Raw genomic sequence first — 22,975 nt, forward strand, 5'->3', positions numbered from 1 at the left:
TCATTTTTGATGCTACACTAGTCTATGCCTATATGTATACATATTCCTTCATTAACTACGATTTGCTAGACTTTTCATTCGATTTGTGCTATTTACGATTTACGATTTGTAAACTATTAAAACTTTTTATCGAGTGCACTTTTTCACACGGACACACACAAGGATCTATACAAACTTTCTAAAGCTAACTTAGCTAATAAGGAATCAAGCCGAATCCCCCATGCTATGGAGGTCTGAGAGATGTACATACAGTATAGTTTGGTTCCTGAAGTCTAGGAGTGGGGTTGGGTTCGAATCGAAAATTCTGCCTAAAATCATAACTTAAGGAAATGGGAGAAGGCCGCCATTTTGGGTGATCTTTTCTAAATATTTTCATCTATGCATACAATATAGAGAGCTCTAGGAGACAGCACTGAGCAAAAGAGGTTCGAACCAAAAACAATATTCACTAAAAACGCAACAGTTTCTTTACCCTCATTGTGTTTTCTTTAAAAATGACTAACTTTAACATGATCTTTACTTAGGTATTTCATCGACTTACTACAACTTTTTGGTTTTCGGTTTCAACATTAAAGCCTAACAATTTGCTTAGTTCAGACGCTATAGCGATTTTTGTTTTATCTGTTTTATGTTTTAAGTTAAAAGTATTTCGTTTTTCAATATTAATTCTAAACACGTTTAAGGTACAATACATATTTCATTATTCTACAAAATTGCTGCTACCAATTCACTTATTTAGCTCAGCTTAAAGTTGATACAAAGTTTATTAAGTACGCTTCATCCTTTTTATTAAATCCTTCTCCTGTCAGACGTCACTTTTGTTTGCATTTTATATTTTTTATAATTTTCTGTATAATTCACCTATCACGCAAAGGAAATTGACAAGTTTTTTCATGTACGATGCTCATGAGTATCTGAAATATAAAATATTTATATATATTAGATATATATTAAAGTAAAGATTAAGTTTAATTTAAAGCATAGTTAGAAGTATTAGTTTTTATCTTTATATTAGTTACAGAGTGAGTGAGGACATTATATATATATTAGTATAATAAAAGTGGTTTTTGTGGAAATGTGCCATTTACTAAAGCACACAAATTGTGAAACTTTGATAGCAGTAACATAAGCAACCATAACCTTTGAACTCCATCGGCTGGTCCTAATCAATTGTGTCAATACCCACGAAAATGGCTAAAATCTCTATTCAAAATTGAAAACATAACGATTAAGTACGTCAAAAGCTATACCAACAATACTATAAGTTGTATACCACATGCAGCGGGCTAATGGGTATATCCTTAAGGGGAATCCCAGTACTCACCTTGTGTGATTGCGAGTGTAGCAGCAGGTGTGGCATGTGCGGATGTGCTCATGAGAGAAGCGGGCTGCGAAGATGACGCAGCGCCGGTGGCAGAGGCGGCACTTGTTGCCCCATTCAGTTCTGTGCCCTTGGTGTCGCCTCGTTCCACCAACCGCTGTCGCAGGACTCGTATTTTTTCCTCTTTCTGCAAATTACAAAAATTTAATTTTTTAAAAACTTCCAGAAATCGTTTAAGGTACTCCGCTTGAGAATCGGATTAGGATTGGGGAAGATAGAGCCATCTCTGTGGGCCATATAGCGGAAAACCTCATTTTCTAGGGATCCCATCACGAAAAATGGACAAAAAATCTAAAAAATATTTTGTCTGGAGGTTTTGGTGCAGAATGCTGGCGAATCGATCCAGAAATCGTTTAAAGTACTCCGCTTGAGAATCGGATCAGGATTGGGGAAGATAGAGCGATCTCTGTGGGCCATATAGCGGAAAACCTCATTTTCTAGGGATCCCATCACGAAAAATGGACAAAAAATTTAAAAAATATTTTGTCTCGGGGTTTTGATGCAGAATGGTGGCGAATCGATCCAGAAATCGTTAAAAGTTCTCCGCTTGAGAATCGGATCAGAATTGGAAAAGATATAGCCATCTCTGTGGGCCATATAGGGGAAAACCTCATTTTCTAGGGATCCCATCACGAAAAATGGACAAAAAATCTAAAAAATATTTTGTCTCGGGGTTTTGATGTAGAATGGTGGCGAATCGATTCAGAAATCGTTTAAAAGACTCCGCTTGAGAATCGGATCAGAATTGGGGAAGATAGAGCGATCTCTGTGGGCCATACAGGGGAAAACCTTATTTTCTAGGGATACCATCACGAAAAATGGACAAAAAATTTAAAAAATATTTTGTCTCGGGGTTTTGATGCAGAATGGTGGCGAATCGATCCAGAAATCGTTTAAAAGACTCCGCTTGAGAATCGGATCAGGATTGGGGAAGATAGAGCGATCTCTGTGGGCCATATAGCGGAAAACCTCATTTTCTAGGGATCCCTAGGAATCACGAAAAATATACAAAAAATTTAAAAAATATTTTGTCTCGGGGTTTTGATGCAGAATGGTGGCGAATCGATCCAGAAATCGTTTAAAAGACTCCGCTTGAGAATCGGATCAGAATTGGGGAAGATAGAGCGAACTCTGTGGGCCATACAGGGGAAAACCTCATTTTCTGGGGATCCCATCACGAAAAATGGACAAAAAATTTGAAAAATATTTTGTCTCGGGGTTTTGATGCAGAATGGTGGGAAATCGATCCAGAAATCGTTTAAAGTACTCCGCTTGAGAATCGGTTGAGTGTTAGGGAAAACAAAATTTTTAAGGGAAGATACAAAAATCTTTTGATTTCTGATCTTTTTGATTTGAATTTGTTTTAAATACCTGTGTTATTAAACGTTGCAATTCCTCATTTTCGGTAACCAGTTTCTGATAACGCTCCTCATCCTCTTTCGATATGGCCGAATCAGGGTTGTACTTCGATTCAGCTTTATCCTTCGGATGTCGTATGACCTCAATTACCTACGGTTGTTTATTATTAGTTTATTAAGCTGTATACTATATAAAGAACTAACCTTTGGCACAAATATCAGCAGCATGCTTAGGAAACAACAGAATATCACAGCTAGAGCAACGAAGGCAAAGGACGCGTCCTGTTGCGATGCAATGACCATGCCCACCGGAGCTGTTATTAGACAGAGAACTACTACATTATAGATGCTCATGCCCACGTATCGTGAATCGTTGATTTGTTTCACTTTAATAGAGCGCGTCTCATAGGCCAAGAACAGGCCAAATACCAGGATTAAACCTTTGAAGCCGTAGACAAGACCTGAAACAAAAAGATTAACTATTTAGTCAAAGGACTAACTAAGAATAGTTAGAGTACCCACCCAACCACATGGAGTTGCGTTGACTTTCACAATGCTCAAGCTCTGGACGTATTTTAATATCATCAGTAGTAGATACTGGATCTTCGAGTGGGAATGTTTCGAGATAACGCTGCAGCGGATCAAAGATCTGCCATGAGAGTAATATCACTAAATCTATTGATAAGAGGCCCGAAACCATGGTGTATAGCTTCCAAGGTTCTACCTTTTTCTGAAAAATATATTAAAATATTATCAATATATTTAATACATTAATTTCAAGTCAAACTTACCTTTGGGTCAGTTTTTGCTTTAGTTGTAAATCGATGCACACGCCAGACCTTGCTGAACATAGCACCATATGCTAATGTAAAACCGGTGGATAGTAACCAAGCTCGAGCTTGACATATCTATTTAAAAACATATATAGATTAAAGTATTTAAAAGATATATGTGTCCTTACCTTTGGATATTCCTCCGGGCTGACAAAGCGTCCGTCAATACCCAGTAAGATGACAGATATTAGACAAATGATGACACCAAATAACATGATGGTATTGCAAACGGGATGCGAGGACTGTATTACTCTAGAAATTTAATTAAAATGTTTATAAATGCATTTTGAAATGGATAATAGATGTTATACCTTCTATGCTTATTCCATATATTAAAGATGATCAAGGCAAAGGCCACAAAGATGCCACAACTGGATATTGTGCACATGCATACAAACAATGGCAAGGACACGGTGCGCAGGACATGCGTGACAATTGTTCTATCTTGAGGAACCTATAATAGAAATGAAACTCCATTCGTTACAATAATTACAAACAATTTTAATACATAATAGAACATTAACAAATATTAATTTTGAAACAATAACTTTATAATGAATCATGAGTTTTAAGAACTTTCTGCATCTTTTCGCGACTCTTCTTGGTGGCAAGAACTACATAAAAGGAAACATGCCCCAGGCCCTGGCCATCTTGATTGATATTACGGGCATATATTTGGCACTTAAGGTGGACACGTTCATTGGGTTTCAGATTTTTAATCCTTACAGCCACTATTCGGTTCACATCCGCGGGGCTAAAGAATGAGGTTCTGTTGTCTATCATGTGCTCAACTTTCGACTCGATATCGGTGTATTTCATTTGAAAGGCCGGCTCTGGATAGTATTCAACCTTGACGATCTTCTGGGGATTGGTACGGCAATTGATCCATGTCCGATTTTCGCGATCTGCATCGGACGGTATGCTGTTCAAGAGGCGCCTCAGAGCCATGTAGTCCTTCATGTCCATCTTGCCTCTAACCACATTATCGGCGTGGGTGAATGGATCGGTCTTGAAGCCGATTATGCGGTTTATTTTGATGAAAACACATGGTTCGCCACTCTCGTAGCCAAACTTCTCGCTGGCAACACAGGGCCCGAAACGTGGGTTATGCCCAGAATCGCCATACCTCTCCATCATTGTGAGTACTTTGCTACACTTCTCCATGACCTCCGTGTTATTCCGCGGATCAAAGGCTATGGAATACGGGCTGGACTTGGGTCCACTTGGTGCAAGGCTCAAGGATGGCTGGGACATTCTCAGCATGGGCTGCAAAAGGCTAGTGTTGGTTGTGATGTGATCGAACCAGGCCATGGCGAAGAGCAGTACAAATAGTAGATAGCCTATTGTAAACAGTATAGTGTATAGCCAGCGGCTGGGTCGTCGAAATATGTGCCTGCCCTGTTCGTCCTTTTTGTAGTAGTATCGTCGCCAGTTCCGCTGCGGGAAATGGTGCTCACAGTCCTCGTAATACAGCCGACTGCGTGATTTAATGTCCAAGTCTATAGGATTCTTCGGCGGCTTCATTTTTTTTACAATCAATTCATTAAGGTGTCCCAAATCCGGGTGGATCGGATCTGAAAACTTCACAGGTGTCCCATCGTCAATTGCCTCGTAGTACTTTGGGGTATTGGTTCCTATATCCCTCATTTTGGCGTGAACGTGGAGCCGGGGATGGGATATGTTTGACTGTAAAACTTGTGCCGGAATAGTGGTGTTGACACCCACATCTCGGGGTTTGGCATTTGAGCGTCCTACCGTAAAGGTGACGGGTTCTGGTTCAGAGACTGGTTCGGCGTTCTCGGCGTGAACCTCAACCTTTGGACGAGGCTTTCGGCTTACGTCCGTATTCACACCCATATATCTATATCTCTTAGTGACTTTTCCAATGCGAACCTTATCTTTGCGCCTCAGTTCTTGTGGTTCCCCGGAGATATCGTACAAGTTGTCCTCGATGGGGAATCTCCACCTATTCAGGCCCGTTGGCTTTGAATCCATTTTGGCTTTCTTATAATAATTTCGAGATGCCTCGGAGATTTCAGTTTGGGATTTCCGTTTCCCAAGGATATAACACTTTTTCTTCTCTTTCTTAACGTCTTCATCCTCATCAAATGAGGAAGGATATCCCACTTCCTCGATATGACTCGTGGCTGTGCCAGTGATTTTGGCACCTCTGATCTCGTCGATGGGCTTATCCGATCTGCGATTTCTCATAAAGTCATGGGTTGACTGTTCATCCTGCTTGAGTTCCTTTAGTTTCCCGATGTCGATTATTTCGGCCAGAATCACGGATCGCTCGTCCCCACTTTGGTTTGTCCCCCAGGTGCTGTTCGTGGTTGATGACCCATACAAGCTATCGTCCTCCCCCATTCCCTCATCGTCAACGTGATAGCCCGACGCGGTGGCAGCTGTGGAGATAGACCATTCATCGTCAGGACCGCTTGTTGTTGTCTTTTCGATTGGGTAAATGCCACTTTGGGTACCCCGGCTTGTATATCTGGAACCGTCTCGCACATGGGATTCGGTCTCGTCCTCCTGGGTATCGGTTAAGCTTTGATAGTCCAACATCGATTCAAGGTACTCGTTACCCTCGACATCGTCATCATCATCGGAACCAAAAGTGTCCACGGTTCCCCTTCTTCTACCAACTTCTTGGTCTTGGTCAATTGTCTTTTTTGAGATTATAGTTGAAATGGTAACTGATTTTCCAAAATCGCTTCTTTTTCGGCTTTCTTCGTCATCATCGCTATCACCGGATTCTACACCTTCGAATGTCTGCTTTCTATTGGTACTAGGTCTTTCATCATCTAATCCTGACTTTGACGACTTTTGTTCTTTTAAAATGCTGGTGGTTTCCTCACTATATCTTTGAACTTTTGTATCTTTATCATCTTTTGGTTCTTTACGATCTTCTAGGGATTTCTTTTTGATTGAAATTGATTTTCTATCGGATGTTCTTTCGGATCTTCTTTCGGATCTTCTATCGGAGACTCTTTCGCCTTGCAGGAGATCATCGCTAAGGGCTGATGGTAGTGGCTTCTTGGTAAATACAAACGAACCACTCGCCTTCGAATCAGAGTCCTTTTTTTTGGATACTGCAGAAGGTCTAGAAGGTCTTTGTATCTCCGATTTTCTTTCTGTATCTTCGTTTTTAAACTGTTGCTTCGAAACCGAGTCCTTTTTTTTGGGTACCGGGGAAGGTCTAGTTTGAGTGTCTGACTTTCTTTCTGTATCTTCGATTTTAAACTGCTGCTTCGAAACAGAGTCCTTTTTTTTGGGTACCGGGGAAGGTCTAGTTTGAGTCTCCGACTTTCTTTCTGTATCTTCGATTTTAAATTGTTTTTTTGTGCTGCCCTCGGGTACCTCCTTGGGCTTTAAATCGGGATCATCGTTTTCCACAATGGAAACACCGCGATTACTTTCTCCCTTGTTGTCACCTTTATTATCTTCTTCCTCAGAAGAATTTTTTGGTTTTTCATCTTTTGGATTTTGTTTTTCCGACATTTTGTTAGAATACTTTCTGCCCCAATGCCGATTCGATACAACTGATATTTCTAAGGTAACTAAATACTATAGGAAGCCTACTCACCTTGCCACCAATCCATTGCTCGGTGTTCAACCATGTCAGGTTGTCCAATTGGGTATCGTAGTAGCCCAACTTTTCGTACTTTCCATTCACCATCTGTTCGATCTGGGTAAGGGCAATACGATCGCCCTGAGAACTGAATGCCACCACACCCTAAAAAGACAATTTTTAGATTAATTTTACTTAAAGATGTGGTTTTATAGGAAACCCACCGAAACACCCAAAAACTGGGTAGAGTTCATGGCTGCGTAGATCTCATCGGCTATTTCTTTATCCGTGTAGGTAAAGTCCCTAAGCGATTTGCTGCCAGAGGTCAATCGTTCCATAGTCTTGTTAAAGGCCAGAGCCACACTCCAAACGGCATCGTAGGCCAGTGGCGCCTCCTGGTAGCCCTCAGGATAGCGATCGTGATCGATGTCATAGCCCTCGTCTATCAATGCTTGATTCAGTCGATGCCTGTCAACAGAAAACATTATATCCTTCTTATTTCATTAGATATCCTTTTTATATTTTACCGAAATTCCTCTGCAGTCATTCCGGATATTGTTGTCTGATTGTTCTGATTCCACATCAGGGCTTCTGTGGTTAGATGTCCTTCGGCGGCAATCCGCATCTGTTCCACAGTACACGTGATACCCTCGGCCTTCAAGTTGACCTCATACCAGTTGTCCTCATACCAGCCTGAATAAGAGTCATTAAAGGACATGGTTCTCTTGAAATTAAAGATGTTACCTATGAAAAACCAGACATGTGCCCGGCCATAGAGCTGCTGCTTGTACATTTCGCAAAGGACTCGCCTGGCAGCCACGACGTAGAAGAGTCCCACAATGATGCGTGCATCCTGGCGTCGCAAATTGCGCACGGCGTCTGTTGGATCGGATAGAAATGATTGTCTAGTTACGATTTCAACGCCAGCCTCCATGCATCGATTCTCGAGATCCTCTACGGTCTGAAATGGCATTTCCATTAGCGTTCACAAACGGAATAGGAAATTGGATTTTGTGCCACATACCGAAATGAAGACTTCCTCGGCCTGCTGCAGGATGGCGACTCGGGACCAGCCGAACTTCTTCATCAGCTTGATGCGCGTCGGATTGTGCACCGTGGCCGAGGGATGGGTCCGGAACAGGGTGGGGAATCTCTTGCGATCCGATAGGGCGGGACTCGAGGCTCCATAGCAGAGCTGCGGATGGGATGCGGATTTTGAATGAAGCCAAAGGTCGGACTCACTCGTCTGGCATTATGCAAGTGCCACTTACCACAATGAGATTCCACATTTTGGCAGCCTCCGCCACCGTGGTGCAGACCGTGCTGCATCCCGCCAGCAACATTAGTTTTTGCGGCTTATTATATAGCAGATTGTACATCACGCTGGCGCCCAAACCGGGCTCACACTGTCGGGAAGGGAAAGTGAATTAGCGGAATAGACCAACTCGGAGAGATGCCAAAAAAAATTATATTCTACGTCACTCTTCGATAAATATTCATAAATAAGTTTCGCTCGACTGATGTCGAGAATTATTGATTACGCGGTCCATTCTTAGCAGCTACCCATGACGAGTTATTAATGTTCGATTCCATATAATTTATATGTTGGTCTTCATTGGAAAACAATTATGGTTATGATTAATATGCCGCCAAGTGGGAAGTGAGTGGAAATAGCATTTGGTTAAAATTCGAATTAGAAATATAGGGTATAGTTTGAAAGACATTTCAATTTTCATAGCCTTACTAATTTGTACCTCCACCTGGATAATACTTTGGGTCATGTTTCATTTTATTAATTCCCAAGCCATGGTATTTATCAATTAAACAGGATTCATTCATGACAATGAATAATTCAGGAATGCCTGTCGCTTCCTCTCCGTATTTTTGTTCATTTTGTCGGCACGTGGGGGATTGGGGGATTGAAAGATTGGGGGTGGCGTTACACATATCCACGTTTGACCATATAAATGATTCATTCATTCAGTTATTCATTCTCCCATTCATTCATTTACATGGCAAACTCGTTTTCGCTGTTTGTCGTTTCCGCTTCTCCAGCCAGGCCTTCAGTTCTGGCCAGGAAGGAGGCGACAGTTTTCATATTTCTTACTTGGTTTGCGTGTAAACAACCTTTCTAATTGTTTTCTTTTTTTTGTGTTTTTCTGTTTTGTCCTTCTCATGTCCAGCCCCTGTTTATGCATAAGTATTATCCTGTTCCTACACCCGCCATCAATTTATGTTTAGTTGTGTGGCATGTCCTAGTGACTCCCTTTAAAGATACTCTTGCTCAGGGTATGGACTAAAATGAGACATCTAACGAATTTAGATTGACGTTGGCTTACTGCAATAATCTATCTGTAAAACATCTGTTTTATATATATATATCATTTTAATGGCCAACAACCACAAACCTGGTCCAGTTCTGAATTCATAAAACGTTCATAAAAACGAAATCACGAAGCGGACATTTGGCTGCCACAAAACTGAGCGACAGGTAATTCATAAACGTACAACGTCCAACGTCCAACGACCAGTTGGTGGGCACGTTTACGGATGTGTCAACCGTGTGCGTTTAGATCGCAATCTGAAATAGGCCGGACATTTTGAACTTTTGACCAGAGGAGCATGCTCTCCGCAAATGCAATTTTGGCCAAAAGCGAAAGGTCATTTCTAGATTTGTTTTTGGTATACAATTTAAATGGAAATTCAGTGAACTTGGCCTTGGTTTTAGGATTCAATACTCTTAAGTTGGAAAGAGTATTACCACGATTGTCTTAAAGCCAACCACATTTTTATTATTATTATTTTTTTGTAGTCTCAGTGCTTCTGGGCGGGCTTCTCTGGGACATTTTCACACATCAAAGTAGGTCAAGCAAAAGGCAGCGACTCTGACTGAGGCAAAGGCAACGGCAACGGCAAAGGCAAACATTGCGTGCGACCTTTGCCGCTTGTCGCTTGCCATGTGATGTGGCATGGGAGATGGCAACTAATTATGCAGCATTTAACGGAAGCTGTTTGCCTAAGCCACAAACGTAACGCGCCCGAGCTGTTGTCCTGTCCCCGTCCTGGCTCGACTCAGGGCCCAGCGAAGCGAACTCAACTGGACTAACCAGAAGAGAATATACTGGGACCACAACACATAGAGGACATACATAGGAATACGGAACACAGAACTGAGAACTAAATAGAGATGAACGGACCAGAACTGAATTTACCGGAGGTCCTGCTACTAACCAAGCTCCTTCTCCTGCTTCTGGTCCTGTATTTTACAGGCTCTGGCCTTATCTGTCTGTCCGTATCTGGTTGGCGTGTGGGCTAAGGATAGTAAGGATAAGGGGATATACTAGAATAGTGTCTGTCCCTCCTGGCCAGCCTTGAATAAAAATAACTGAAATGATGAGCTACGACAGGGCCGGGGCAAAGTGACCTCATTCAAAACTCAAAACAAGTAGTTAAGCTTTCGCTCACTTAAAACTAATGAGGTTCGCGCTTATAAATAGGCAGGGCAGGGCAGGGCCAGCCAGAGCCAGCTAGAGCCAGCCAGGCAGGCCAACGAAACCAAAACCCCAAACGGAAACGGAAACCAAAGTAGTCAAAACCGCAACAACTGTACCGCAGACCCTTAAAATGAAAAACACCAAAAAATCTGCAAAAATATGTGAAAACTAAATAAAAATAGTATTTTATGTTCGCGCCAAAGGGCGCATTGATATACCAGCCAGTGTTAGTTGGGTTTGTTGTGTTTAGAAAACTGCGACGCTTACTGGCCATTTAAAATGATATATGGCCCTTTAGATGGCGGCCATTTATGTCTCATAGTGGTTGCTCTATTAGCTAACAAAAGTTTTCAAGAGATCCACTGAAATAAAATAGTTAAAGCCGTAAACAATATTAAAATTTTTCTAGAACAGTAGCTAGTTGTGGATAATTCTATCCAAACAAAGCATTATTAAAGTACCATCTATAAATCCATTTATGTAAGACGTGACACTGATTGAATAAACTCGTATAATAGTATTTCTTGTTAACTACCTTTTATTAATTACAAATCACGCACTTAATGCCCCTATTAACCCAACTCTGTCGATGTAATTGCCATTGGCAGTACGCGAACGTGCTCTAAGCCAAGCCTCCAATACAATTTATGTGATGCCATTAATCGGGGAATCGGGGACATTGCCAAATATGGTTGGATATGGACATGGACATGGCAAATTTTGCGGAGAATTCCATTCAATTTGTGGAACACAGCAGGCAAATACCCTTTAATGCGGCACAATGGCAAAGGAATCATAATAAAACTGTTTGTTCTCTGTTAACGACCTCATCCTTTTGGCTCTCAGTGCCTCGTCCCCAGCCCCGTGATCCCCTAGAGAAATATGCTAATGAATGCCAGTGCTCAGCCAGCCTGAAACCAGTTGGTTGGAGCAGCACTCCAGTCATCAGTGAACAGAAACAAAAACGAAACAAAATAAGTGGCACCCAAGGGTATGTGTCGGCACGGGACACGGGCACGAAACTCGGGACACTAGGACAGACTATGGTCGTATATACATACATATATAGTATAGTAAGTAGGGCTTATCGCGTCCAACTCACATTCAACTATCACACTTGACGTGGACGAAGAGAGTACTCACCTCGCTGTCGTTGCTGTGCAGGATGAGCTTGAAGCCCGGCAGCAGGTTTGGCTGCTTGTTGACATCATCCAACGCCAGTCTTGCGGCCGGCATGCACGCCTGCCCGCCCTGCCATCCTCCCTTGCCGGCTATCGGAAAGATGCCACCGATGTGCAGCTCATCGGGCCTCCCGGCCTCGCCCCCCTCCAGGTGCGGCGAGGCGATCAAACAAAGCAAAAATATCCAAAACGTAACAGCACCATCACTTGTCATATCCTGTAACGGGAAAGGACACAGACAAACGCTTGAAATATGATTACTAAATTGGTGAGCGCGCAAAATACAAATCGGTGACTACAAATATACAAATACAAATACAAATACAAATAGCAATAGAAATACAAAAAAAAAAAATATACAAATAGAAATATAAGAAGGACCTCCCGATATCGTTCCCACCAAAAAACAAGCCCATGGGCGATGGCAACAAAACGAGACAAAACGTTAAGGGAAACCAAAACCAAGGCAAACCAAAGCGAGCGTCAAGCTTCGTTTTATGTGCCAAAGCAATTTTTATGACTACATGGGCAAACGTAAGCAATTTATACACTTTGGTGTGTTCCTCAAAGTGGGGTATACTCCGTGGGTTGTGGAACTCAACCGCACCTCAAATAAGAAGTATTTCTTGTAAATAAAATGGCTGATACATATTTCAGTGAGTCTGATTGAAGAAATCCTTTATTCTCTAATATAATAATCCAATCAAAATAGCTTGATTTTTAATTCAGAAGTTTTATTCCTTCTTTAAATCGAATAGCCATGACTATCATATTATATTCAGTTGCTGACTAGCCATTTTTTTGTTGTGCCCCAAAAGCGAACATTATGATCTTGTGTTAACATTTTGTTGAAATTTATTCGTTATAATCCTCTTTATACAAAGAAGAGAAAACTATTGTTGTATTTCCATACAAGAAAGCAAAAAAAAAAAGAAAAAGAAAAGATTTCATTCATTCTTCTCCTCAGTTGGATTTAAAACGTCTTTTTGTTGCATACTTCTGGGATATGTTTTTGGCTGTCGCTTAATGCAGGATTAGGCCCCGGATTTTCGTTCATTTGTTCCTATATGCGTATATCTCTTTAAAGGTTTAAGAGCTTTTGTTCCATCTTGTTTTGTGTGTGTGTTTTTTTTTCTCGTAATATATGCAAATACTTTTAAACAAATTTTGAAATAAAAAGATCTCTGCGGCCCGCGAAATCCATTCCCCAAAATTGACGCAACTGTATGCATCTTAAATGAGTTTTTTTTTTTATTAGTTTTTCTTTCTGGAATAAGCTGTGAATTACCAAAATGACATAATATAAGCTCCACTTTACGGTAATTTTATACCCGCAAGATGTTGTGTATCTCCGTTTCATGAAATATTAATGATAAAATAAAAGAAATGTCAACACATTTTCCTTTTATCGATTGTAAATTGTCAATCTGGATTAGCTTAGGTCAGTTGCCCCAAAAAAGGTATTAAGGCCATAAAATTATCCTGTGTTTTTTTGATAAAAATCAATAATCGAATAATAGATATATCCCCTAAAATCATTTAAATTCATTTAAGGAATTTCATTTTAATTAAAACAATCTCATTAGGATGTGTAGCCCGAGTGGCTTCCACACTAATCCCAGATAATAGTTATCGCCAGCCACATGAGGCCAAATCAAATCTGCAACAAATTCAATTGTGTGCTGACCGAATTGAACTTGGATTTAATAGTAATTGTCTCTTTGTTCTGCCCCCCACCCGCCACCAGCCAGCACTGCCCATCAGACTGTGTCCTTTTTTTTCGCCTCCTTGTCTGGGTGGTTTTATTTAAGTTTTGATTTCCAAGCTTTTAAGCTTTGTTTCAATTGAGATTTGTCGAAACAAATAAATAAATAAGCAGTTTCTATTTATTCTGTTGTTGTTCTCCTCATTTTTTTTTTATCCTCAGTTTTTTATTGTAGGTTTCCACCCAAAGGCAAAAGGCAAGGGCATTTTGCGCTTCGGCGCCTGAATTTTATGGCTTTTACTTGCTAACACCCCCACTGCCTTGGTCCGCAGCCCCTCTGGCAAGGTTCTAAACTCCAGCCAGCAATTTTTTCCTATAAAAACGTTGAAAAACTTTTACGTTTGGGGAAGCCTCCTTATCTTTTGTATATGTCCCAGCGAGTGCGAGGTAGATACACGCATACTTAGAAACAGATATAATATGTCTGGATGGAGACTAAAAATATAAATATATAGATATTTAAAAAAAATATTTATAATTTGCCAAGGATATTCTACTACTGTCATTTGATGATATTAATATCAATATTTCGTCACCCCATAATGCAGTATAAATGCTGCCATTAAAATACTTTAATTAATTAGCATATACACGTATGCACCTGTGTTGTACAGTAGTACGTGAGCTTTTTGCACTGCAGGTGTATTTTTAGGCGTTGAGTGGAAATAATTCGTAATAGGCTTCAAATTGTATTAAAATTTGTGTCAGCGAAATTATAATTTGTTGTACAAGGATAAATATTTGTGAATTTTTTATGGAGGCGGAGAGGCGAGACTTTCGATGTTTGATAAATGAAAAAATAATTTCTCTTTCACACTCTTGGACTCACATACAAGCGAAAAATTTTCCATTTGCATTTTATTCATAATTTTTTTTTTATTTTGTCAAGTATTCTTGTATGAGTGTCGGTGGTTATTGAATGAAAATGCTTACGGCGGTAGTCATCATGTATGTACTATATGTATGTATATTTCGCACAACACACCCAGACTTGTATATATAGTCAGTCATTCAACCACCACAACCACTTCAAATTTGTTTGCCAGTTAATCTCACTGAGGCGTTAATCATGCTGTTGAGGTGGGCAGGATGGTATGAGTATCGGGGAGTGTACAGGCGTACAGGTAGGTAGGATGTACTAAGCTAAGGTGTGGTTGGAGATTTTGCGAGTTGACACCTTTGACGGTGGAAGCCAGTTGGATAGGTACGGGGGCTAACTTCCTAGTGACCTAGTTTACAAACACACACACCACACACACACACTTAAAAAACTCACACTCACAACATTAATTACGGCGAGAATTCTGCACAAAATGCGACAAATGCTTCACTTCACTTGGCTGCCTCTTCACCTGGTACCCCTGCCACCTCCTCCTCCTCTACAGTCTCTCTCCTCCACTCGCATCTCCACTTCCACACACTCCATTCCACTCGGCACTCTAGCTTTTGCACCTCTCCTTTACAGTTACACCAAAAATAAAATGTTTTGTTTAAAATTAAACGCCTTTCTGTTGTCTTTTTGTTAACAAATTGTCTAAAAATAATAATAATGGTCTTTTAAATGGTAGAAATTAAGAAAAACGAAGGTTGCTTGTTGAAATAGACGAGTCTTTTAAGTAAAGAAGGCCTTTGCCTAGAAGGCATGCTGACACAGGCTTACATTGCGTATACGCAACGTATGATGGGGTAAGGTTTTATTGAATTAAATTAAACACCATTACAAAAGTGTTCTTAAATTAATTATAATAGAATATAATTTATACATTTTCTTTAAAATTAATACTGTTACTTAAGTCTAAGATACAGGACGTATACGTAATATTTCGAAGAACTTAAAATTCTTAAATAAAAAGCGTTAAGCCCTTTTAATTTTAACTTTTATTGTATTTATTTTATAGTTATTTTTTAGTTTTTTATTTTTTTTAGTGCAAAGGATATTCGTGCCCCTCTCTGCTTCTCCTTCCACTTCACTTACTTTGCGTATTGCCGTTTAAAAATGTGATGCGATTTTGGTGGTGGTGGCTATTGTTTTTGTTGCTGCTCCTGCTGCTCCTGCTCCTGGTGCTCCTGGTTGTTGCTGCTATCGCAATTGCCGTTGTCTCTTCTCCTTGGTCTTCGTTTTTGTCTCTGTCTGCTCCTTTGCTCCTTTGGCCGGTGCTTCAATTGTTTCATAAGACGAGAATCTCTTCTTCTTTAGCGAGGCGGGCTGAACTGAAAGGGTGGTGGGGGCGTCAATAGGGCGCGTTTTTCCAAAGGGGTCACAAAGAGGCCAATTCAGTGATTGTTGTTGTTGCTGTTGTTGTTGCTGCTGATTCTGATGATGATGTTGGTATCGCAGCTATTGGAGCGGTGTTGTTCAAACATAATTTGATGACTGCGCATTACAATCGATAATCCCATGCACAAATGCAGCTCAGCGCATCGGCATTGACTTAAATCCATTTTAATGAAACGGATCCCGATAATTCCGTAATCCCCAAACGATGACTGCCACTAATTCTTTGCTGCAGCAGCCCCTTTCTTCTACTTCTTCTTCTTTTTCTTGTTTTTTTCCGTGTGGTTGTGGTTGTTGCACTTTCACAATAAAACAACAAAAAAACGGGGAACGTGGAAACTGAGTAGTTCAACTGATACACGGGAGGGGCTGGAGCTTTTCGGCCAAGCTTAAATTATTATCAAATTGTGTTGAGCCTCTTAGCGGTGTTGGCCAAAAATAAAAAAAACGGCTTAACTTTTAATTTCCTTTTAATTCTTTATTATAATTAATTTTTCTATATATATATTTTCTTCTACAAATCTCTGTTAGCTTTGCTCTCTTTCATTTCATTGAACTGAATTATTAATGTATTGGTTAAATTTCACTAACGGTAAACCTTAACACCACACTTCACATTATCAATTCCATTAGACACACTTATTTATTTGTTAATTTTACGATTTTTTGATACGATTTGGGAGTATTATTTGGTGCACAGAGTGGAGTTTTTTTTTTGTGTCTATTTTTTGTAGAGACTTTTTCGCATTGTATTCGGGGGATGAGACGCGGCGAATGGCTCCTTCTGTGTTCGTTGTGTTCCACATGTATCCGACGACTGGAACTCCATGACTGACATTTACATTTTCGCCTCGCCAGGACGAAAGCTTCTCGACGAGATGTGTGGAAAGCTTGCGTGCCGAAAGCTTCGGCTTCCGCTTTTCCAGTCGGTTGCCAAGACGGTTTTTGAAGTTTCGCTTTTAGTTTGGTGGCTAAGTTGAAAGTCGCGAAACTCTCCGGGCAATTACCGTTATTAGGGCGGTGGGTGGACCTCCACCAAAAGCATGGAGGCCAAAAGAGAAAGAGAGATAGAGAGGGAGTGGGGTGGAAGTTGGGTGGGGTTTAAGGACACCGGTTTTATAGAGTTGTCAAATGGCCTCAGGAATGGCCAGTCAAAACATCAAAATTCACTCGCAATTGGCCAAGGGCAGCAAACCACCAACAACAAAAACAATAATAACAGGAAGAGGAGGAACAACAACAACGGTAGTTGGTAGTATGTTGTAGTAGTAGTACTTCCTCCACTGGAGAGCTGGGGGCTTTGTTTTGAAAGCGAAAGGGAAACCATTATGGGTTGCATGCCATATTCAAAGCCAAAGTTAAGTTTCATTTTTTGGGGTCGCCAATCGACTCAAACATGCAAACACGCACGGGCCTCGGCCGGGACCATACCAGGCCATCAAGGCAAGGTGAGGTCCTTGTCATTTAACTCACTTGTCGAGTTGACCTTTTGTTGCCTCGGCTCGACTCGACACGAACAACAACAACAACAACAACCAAAAAATAACTACAACACCTAATGCCCAAATGCCACGCCTTGAGCTTGAGCCATAGCAACTTGTACACCGAGTTACCTATATTTATGGGGTACCCGGTACCCCCGGGCCCGGGCGCGACTGTGGGAACCGTGGCCAACCCGAAAACAATCCGAAGGTCCTCGATACACACAACCCCCTACGGCTATGGCGGCATGTGCATGTTTGATGAGCTTATCAAGGCTCTCCCGGATTATTGAATATTTTTCAAAATCGATAGCGATAGCGTACTTGATTTCCGGCATTCACAATTAGTTTGCAACTTAATTGGCTCTGAATAAATAATAATTGACAATTTTACAATTGACTTGACATCCTTAAGTGGCATCCATTCGAAAGGACACACTATGTCCATGGTCAGGAATAGACTACTATTTGTTTAGACCGATTGTTTAAGCCAAGGCTGCTGACTGCTGACACCGAACGGAAATAGCCAAATTCATCAACATGGGAAATCAATTGTTCAAATATTTATGAACTAAACCGGTGGAGTATTGAAATGCACTTTTCCTCAAAGTCCTGGCCACAAAATAATTGGGGAAACTGAATTCATTTATTTATGAGGTCAAATGGCATCTACAAAGCCAGTAGTATTTATTGAGGTGCAAAATGGAAAATGGCAAATACTGTATAAGGATCTTAATGAACTTTCATATTGATTTGTTTTTCTGAGGCGTGAGGGAGTTTCTAATCGGGGAGGATAAGGATTAAATGTTAGGGGTTGGCTTTGAAATCTGATTTGTTTAAACTTTAAAGAGTTTTAAAAGTTTGTCTATTATTGAATTTTATTAATATTATTATTTAAAAGGTAAGTTATAATTAAAATTAATACTAACACTATGGGTAAAACAATGACAAAGAAGGCCTTCAGCTTAGTATTTATATTTTTACATATTTATAGTACATTTGCTTATTTATTAATATTATTATTATTATTAGAGAAATTCAAACATTTTTATTATGTTTTTATTATTTATTAATTCCATAAAAAATAGAAAAAAGGTTCATCTTTTACAAACTATAACTAAGTATCCTCTACTTCAAAAATTTTAAATATTACATTTGTTTTTTGGGAAAATAAACCTAGAGGGGAAGTAAATTAAAAAAAGACTTTCTGTCAATCATTTTTGAGTCTGAATGTCAAAACTGAAAATAATTACTAAGCTAACATTTGACCTCAACCTGGCTGGCATGGAAGGAAAACCGCATTCAACTAAGCCAAGAGTAACTACCACGATAAATGTTAAAACACTCGAGCGTTGAAAGGCAGAGTTCAAGTTTCTCTTTGGCCAGAAAAGAACCACAAAAGATTACCGAGCGATGAGCTGCAGCTCATCATCTTCACATGGGCTTTCAATGGGTGCCAACGTGCGCGGCTAAGTCCTTGGGCATACATACTATACTATGGTAGAGTATACAATAATACATATATGGAGAAATATGTGTGGAACGCTTTTTTTTCATCTTTCGTTCTTTTCATTTCTTTTACCTTCTTTTCGGTTTTTGTGTTAAATTGTTGCGTTAACCAAGCCAACCCGCTCCAGGGGCAATCCTTGTAAAAAGTTTAGCATAGCGGAACGCTCCACACAGACATGGACACACTCTCTGAATCATTCCCGCTGAGTAGGAGCATGGGCCTGATGCTGAAGCTGGCGAGGGGCGAGGGTAAGGAGGCAAAGACCAGGACACCGTCCCGCCGCATGCCTGGCATGCGTTTTTCACATTGTTCCATGCGGTTGAATAAACACAATCCCCACCACCACACACACAAATACACACAGATATACACACACACACCAAGACAGACCCCCCCCCTCCCAACATATACATGCATTTTATGATCTACAGAGAATGTGAAAATGAGCGAGGATGCAGGATGGCAGGGAGGGGAGTGAGCGAGAGAGAGGCTGACACTTATTCGCTCGCTTGCCTCGACAGGCTTACAAAACAAACATTGCGGCATGTATTTTGTTTGTACACACTGCGTATACGTAATGTAAGGCCGCACATTTCCTACCTGCGTTTTGTCAGTGCCCAGCAGGACCAACACCCAGACCCATCACACAGACGACGAGCACATTGCAGTCACGTATGCACATTACTCAGTTCTGTGGCATTGTGGCATAGACCTTAACCCTTCAACGGCCAGGATCATCCAGCCAATAGGCATGGAACTTCAGAACTACTTGGACTCTTGCTTTGAAATATTTTAAACTAGTTTAGAACTTTATAATATTTTTTAATTTGTTATTAATTTTAAACACCCTGGAGCTATGTATGTATGTTTGGGTTAAAAGTGAACTAATTTACATAGACCTTATGGTACAATGCGCAGGCGGCCGCATGGAGAAGGTAACAAAAAGATTCATTAGGGCCAATCAGTGCAAAGCGAGTCGTGGCGAAGGACATGCGGAAAGGACCTGGCCAAAAGCGGTGGGTTAGTTGTGTGAAGAGAGTGCGGTGAAGGTAAAGGTAAAGGGGGAAGGTGGGAAACAAGGAGGGGTAGGAGGTGCCATAGGACCAGGGGACAGGAAAAGTCGTCGTGTGTGTAAACGTAAACAGCTAGGGTAGCCCTGGCTCTGGTTCTGGCTCGGGCTCTGGCTCTGGCTCCGTTGTTTGCCTTATAAATACGCACGCTCTACTTTAAACAAAGCAAACCGAACCAACCAACCGACCAGCCAACCATCCCGCCCGCCCAGGAACACCCATTCTCCACCAGCGCAACCCACTCTTGCCCACGTGCCTGCCAGCCTTCCAGCCTGCCTGCCTGCCTCCCAGCCTGCCTCCCAGCCTTCCTGCTTGCCTACCGCTTGTAGTAAACAATCAGTGTATGTGTGTGAGTGTGTGCGTCAGTGTGTGCAAAACAAATTTAAACTTTACACCCAAAGTTGATTTTTATGAGCAAAACTTTAAATAATGAAATTATCTGACAAGAACTTGGAGAAACTGGGCAAAGGATCTCAAGAAAAGATGGACAAAGAGAAACCAACGGGGGGGCAGTGGTTAAAGAGAGTATTGGGAAGGGTGGGCGGTAATGAAAGGGAGAGCTAACTGATTGCCTCAATATAAAGTTTTCTTCAGGCTCTTCAAAACCAATCAATGGCGTAATTTATGCCGTTATTTTTCCCCTTTCCACCATTGGCCACCTGAAAGTTACCACACTACCCCCCTCCGACGCAACGGTACCTTTGTTACGTTATCAAATATTTATTTACACTTGAGCTACGATAATTCATTGATGCATCGGGCGCCTGGCACGACACGCTCGTTCGCATCGGGGCCAGGGGCCAGGGGCCAGGCCAACCTGAACGGAACGGAACTGAACGTTTTGGAACAGAGCTACCAAGCAGAGTGGAGTAGAGCTGAGCGGAGCAGAGCAGGTTAGGTCGCTCGCAGGCACGACCCGGCAACGTAAACGTCAGGACTAACCTTTGTCCAATGTCCTTCAAAGGCGCCGTCGCCGTGAAAGCAACAGCTGTGCGCTCTCAGCGCCCCGTCCACGAAAGCTTTCTCCGACATCGTCGTCCTTCCAGTTTCGAACTTGTCTCAGCCATCCGAAAGCGTTCTTATCAAAGCTTTCGGTGGAACCGAACACACGCGAGTCAGTTTCTCCTCCCCCCAGAGAGGTTGGGTCAAGGAATATCTTAAGGAATATATTTACTTAGATAAGTTTACTTTTCAAAATTAAATATCATTGTTTATTTAATCTTTAATATTTTATAATCATCATAAGGCCTCTATAGAAAATAAAAGTTCTCATTATTATTATGATTTTAATAAAATTTTATGAACACTTTTTAAGACATATAATGCTACTTGACCCCACACTAAATAAGGTAGATAACACATTAGTTTTATATTTGCATGTTGATCTATAATATTCATACAGTTTTCAAACAATCTTTTAACTTTAATTGAAATAAATTCTTGTAGCTAATCAGTGTAAATATTTTAAAGGTGAAAACTTTAGTAAAGAAACCTCTGTAATTATTTGAAAATCTAAAAATCTAACTAAACACTTTCACATATAAAATGCCTAAAAATACAATCTGTTCACGCTTTCGAGTATGATCTTTTAAATATTTGGGCCACCATAAACAGGACTTGAAAGGACTCTTTTTACGTATAATTGGCTGGTTGCTGTTCAGTCGTCAAACTCAAACACGGGTTTGCCATTGGTATCCCAAGAGTTTTTGCATTTTTTGAAGGCACAAACCAGATAAAGTGCTGAAAAAAACCATAGTTAAATATTTATCATCAAAACATGCAAATAAAACTTACTTGCTGCTTCCCATTCTGATTTGGAGAGTGTACCCAGCGGTCTTCCGCGTTGCGTTGCCTGGAAGTTCCGAATATGGGCGAACTGTTCCTCGCTACCATGTCGCTGGGTTTGAACCGTTTCCAAGCCCGTCATACGCTGCAGGAGCTGCCGACCTTTGGGCAGGGTCTCCTTATAGTATTCTGAAAAGGTGGAACGCCGGATCAGCTGTAGGCCATATTTACGGCCCAGTTTCACCAGCGTTGGGAAATGCACCAGAAACTCGGGACAATCAACGACGCCCTCCAAGTGAAACTGGTACTTTGCTCCAAAAAGTGGCAGTGGATCTGTTTCGCAGTCAAACTCGATGCTGTAGACATCGTTTCCGAAGCGGCGCGTCTCTGGACCGGCTGCCTTCAGCCTTCGAACAATCTCATAGGCGTCCGGAATCGTGGCTATAAAGAAGCCGCCTGGCTTCAGGCACTCGGCCGCATTCCGCATCATGCAGTCGGCCTGGGCCAGCGATTCGAAACAGTAGTGAAACGCAAACTGGCAGGATACAAGATTCAGCTGCAAAGAAGGGTCCTTGTACCGTTCACGCAAGCGGACTAGTGTCGAGTCACAGGCGAAAAATTCGGCGGTGAACTTGTTGCTGAACTTTGAGTTCTCGGCTCTTCGCAGAATATCCTGATACCTCCGCTGGCACTGCTCTATTGAAACCTCAGCTATGTCCGTGCAGATGAGATGCGAGATGGACGCCTTTTCCCATTTGAGCAGGTCACCGCCCTTGCCACAGCACATGTCTAGCACGCGAAGAGCATCACCGACGCGCTTCTGTTCCTTAATTTGCGCCATGTACTCGTTGATCAGCTGGCTCTTGACCCAGTTGTTAAAGTTTCGCATGAAGAAGATTTTTGACTTTTGCCGGTCCTTGCGTCCGGCCTCCTTAAGCTCGTTGTAGTGGGTGGCCACCACATGTGTGTTTGCCGCTCCGCCGGCAGCTTCATCCTCCTGCGTCTCGCCATCTCCACCACCACCACCTTTTCCACCCGGCTCCTCGTAGAACTCCTGTGCCAGACTGCTGGATGTCGCAGGCGGTTCCTGGGGCCTTTCCGAGAGTCCTTCTCCATTGCTTTCACTTTCCTCGTCATCTGACAAGCTGACAGCCTTGTGTGCTCTCGCAAATTGCTCATCAGCGGCATTTTGTTCGTAATTTACGCTCATAATTTCACTAGATTGCCTTGTTGTGATGAGACCGTTCGAGCTATCGATGTTATCGGGTCGC

General features: G+C 41.5%; 3 protein-coding genes across 4 annotated transcripts; all 3 read right to left on the reverse strand.

Moving 5' to 3' along the window:
• Positions 1-270: 270 nt before the first annotated feature.
• Positions 271-16,676, reverse strand: GABA-B-R1 (gamma-aminobutyric acid type B receptor subunit 1). 2 transcript variants are annotated; one of them, XM_043212536.2, is made up of 16 exons: positions 15,559-16,676; positions 11,781-12,035; positions 8,415-8,549; positions 8,168-8,338; positions 7,888-8,104; positions 7,671-7,836; positions 7,368-7,611; positions 7,159-7,308; positions 3,884-4,026; positions 3,701-3,824; positions 3,531-3,647; positions 3,262-3,469; positions 2,944-3,200; positions 2,753-2,890; positions 1,325-1,508; positions 271-914 (listed from the first exon to the last, which is right to left on the reverse strand). In XM_043212536.2, the coding sequence occupies exons 2-16, from the start codon at positions 12,030-12,032 to the stop codon at positions 892-894; spliced, it is 2,529 nt and encodes an 842-aa protein (XP_043068471.1). In that variant the 5' UTR covers positions 12,033-12,035; positions 15,559-16,676; the 3' UTR covers positions 271-891. The 2 variants fall into 2 exon arrangements, with proteins under 2 accessions (XP_043068471.1, XP_070132997.1); XM_070276896.1 differs by lacking the exon at positions 1,325-1,508.
• LOC122321689 (uncharacterized) lies at positions 4,087-7,119 on the reverse strand. The gene has a single exon (XM_043212511.2). The coding sequence runs from the start codon at positions 7,071-7,073 to the stop codon at positions 4,122-4,124; it is 2,952 nt and encodes a 983-aa protein (XP_043068446.1). The 5' UTR covers positions 7,074-7,119; the 3' UTR covers positions 4,087-4,121.
• Positions 16,677-21,257: 4,581 nt separating the features above from the next.
• Positions 21,258-22,972, reverse strand: Rnmt (RNA guanine-7 methyltransferase). Its single transcript, XM_017241664.3, has 2 exons — positions 21,714-22,972; positions 21,258-21,659 (listed from the first exon to the last, which is right to left on the reverse strand). The coding sequence occupies exons 1-2, from the start codon at positions 22,912-22,914 to the stop codon at positions 21,577-21,579; spliced, it is 1,284 nt and encodes a 427-aa protein (XP_017097153.1). The 5' UTR covers positions 22,915-22,972; the 3' UTR covers positions 21,258-21,576.
• Between the last annotated feature and the right edge of the window lie 3 nt (positions 22,973-22,975).

The sequence above is a fragment of the Drosophila bipectinata genome, chromosome 2L (genome assembly GCF_030179905.1).
Source record: "Drosophila bipectinata strain 14024-0381.07 chromosome 2L, DbipHiC1v2, whole genome shotgun sequence".
Classification (NCBI taxonomy): Eukaryota; Metazoa; Arthropoda; class Insecta; order Diptera; family Drosophilidae; genus Drosophila; species Drosophila bipectinata.

Bases quoted from the DNA above. Each gene is read 5' to 3' on its own strand.
- LOC122321689 (XM_043212511.2), bottom strand. From the start codon at position 7,073: ATGTCGGAAAAACAAAATCCAAAAGATGAAAAACCAAAAAATTCTTCT.
- GABA-B-R1 (XM_043212536.2), bottom strand. From the start codon at position 12,032: ATGACAAGTGATGGTGCTGTTACGTTTTGGATATTTTTGCTTTGTTTG. The intron at 8,105-8,167 runs GTATGTGGCACA...ATGCCATTTCAG, and splicing joins CCGAGGAAGTCTTCATTTCG to ACCGTAGAGGATCTCGAGAA. The intron at 1,509-2,752 runs GTATTTAAAACA...TGTAATTTGCAG, and splicing joins TGCAACGTTTAATAACACAG to AAAGAGGAAAAAATACGAGT.
- Rnmt (XM_017241664.3), bottom strand. From the start codon at position 22,914: ATGAGCGTAAATTACGAACAAAATGCCGCTGATGAGCAATTTGCGAGA. The intron at 21,660-21,713 runs GTAAGTTTTATT...GGTTTTTTTCAG, and splicing joins ATCAGAATGGGAAGCAGCAA to CACTTTATCTGGTTTGTGCC.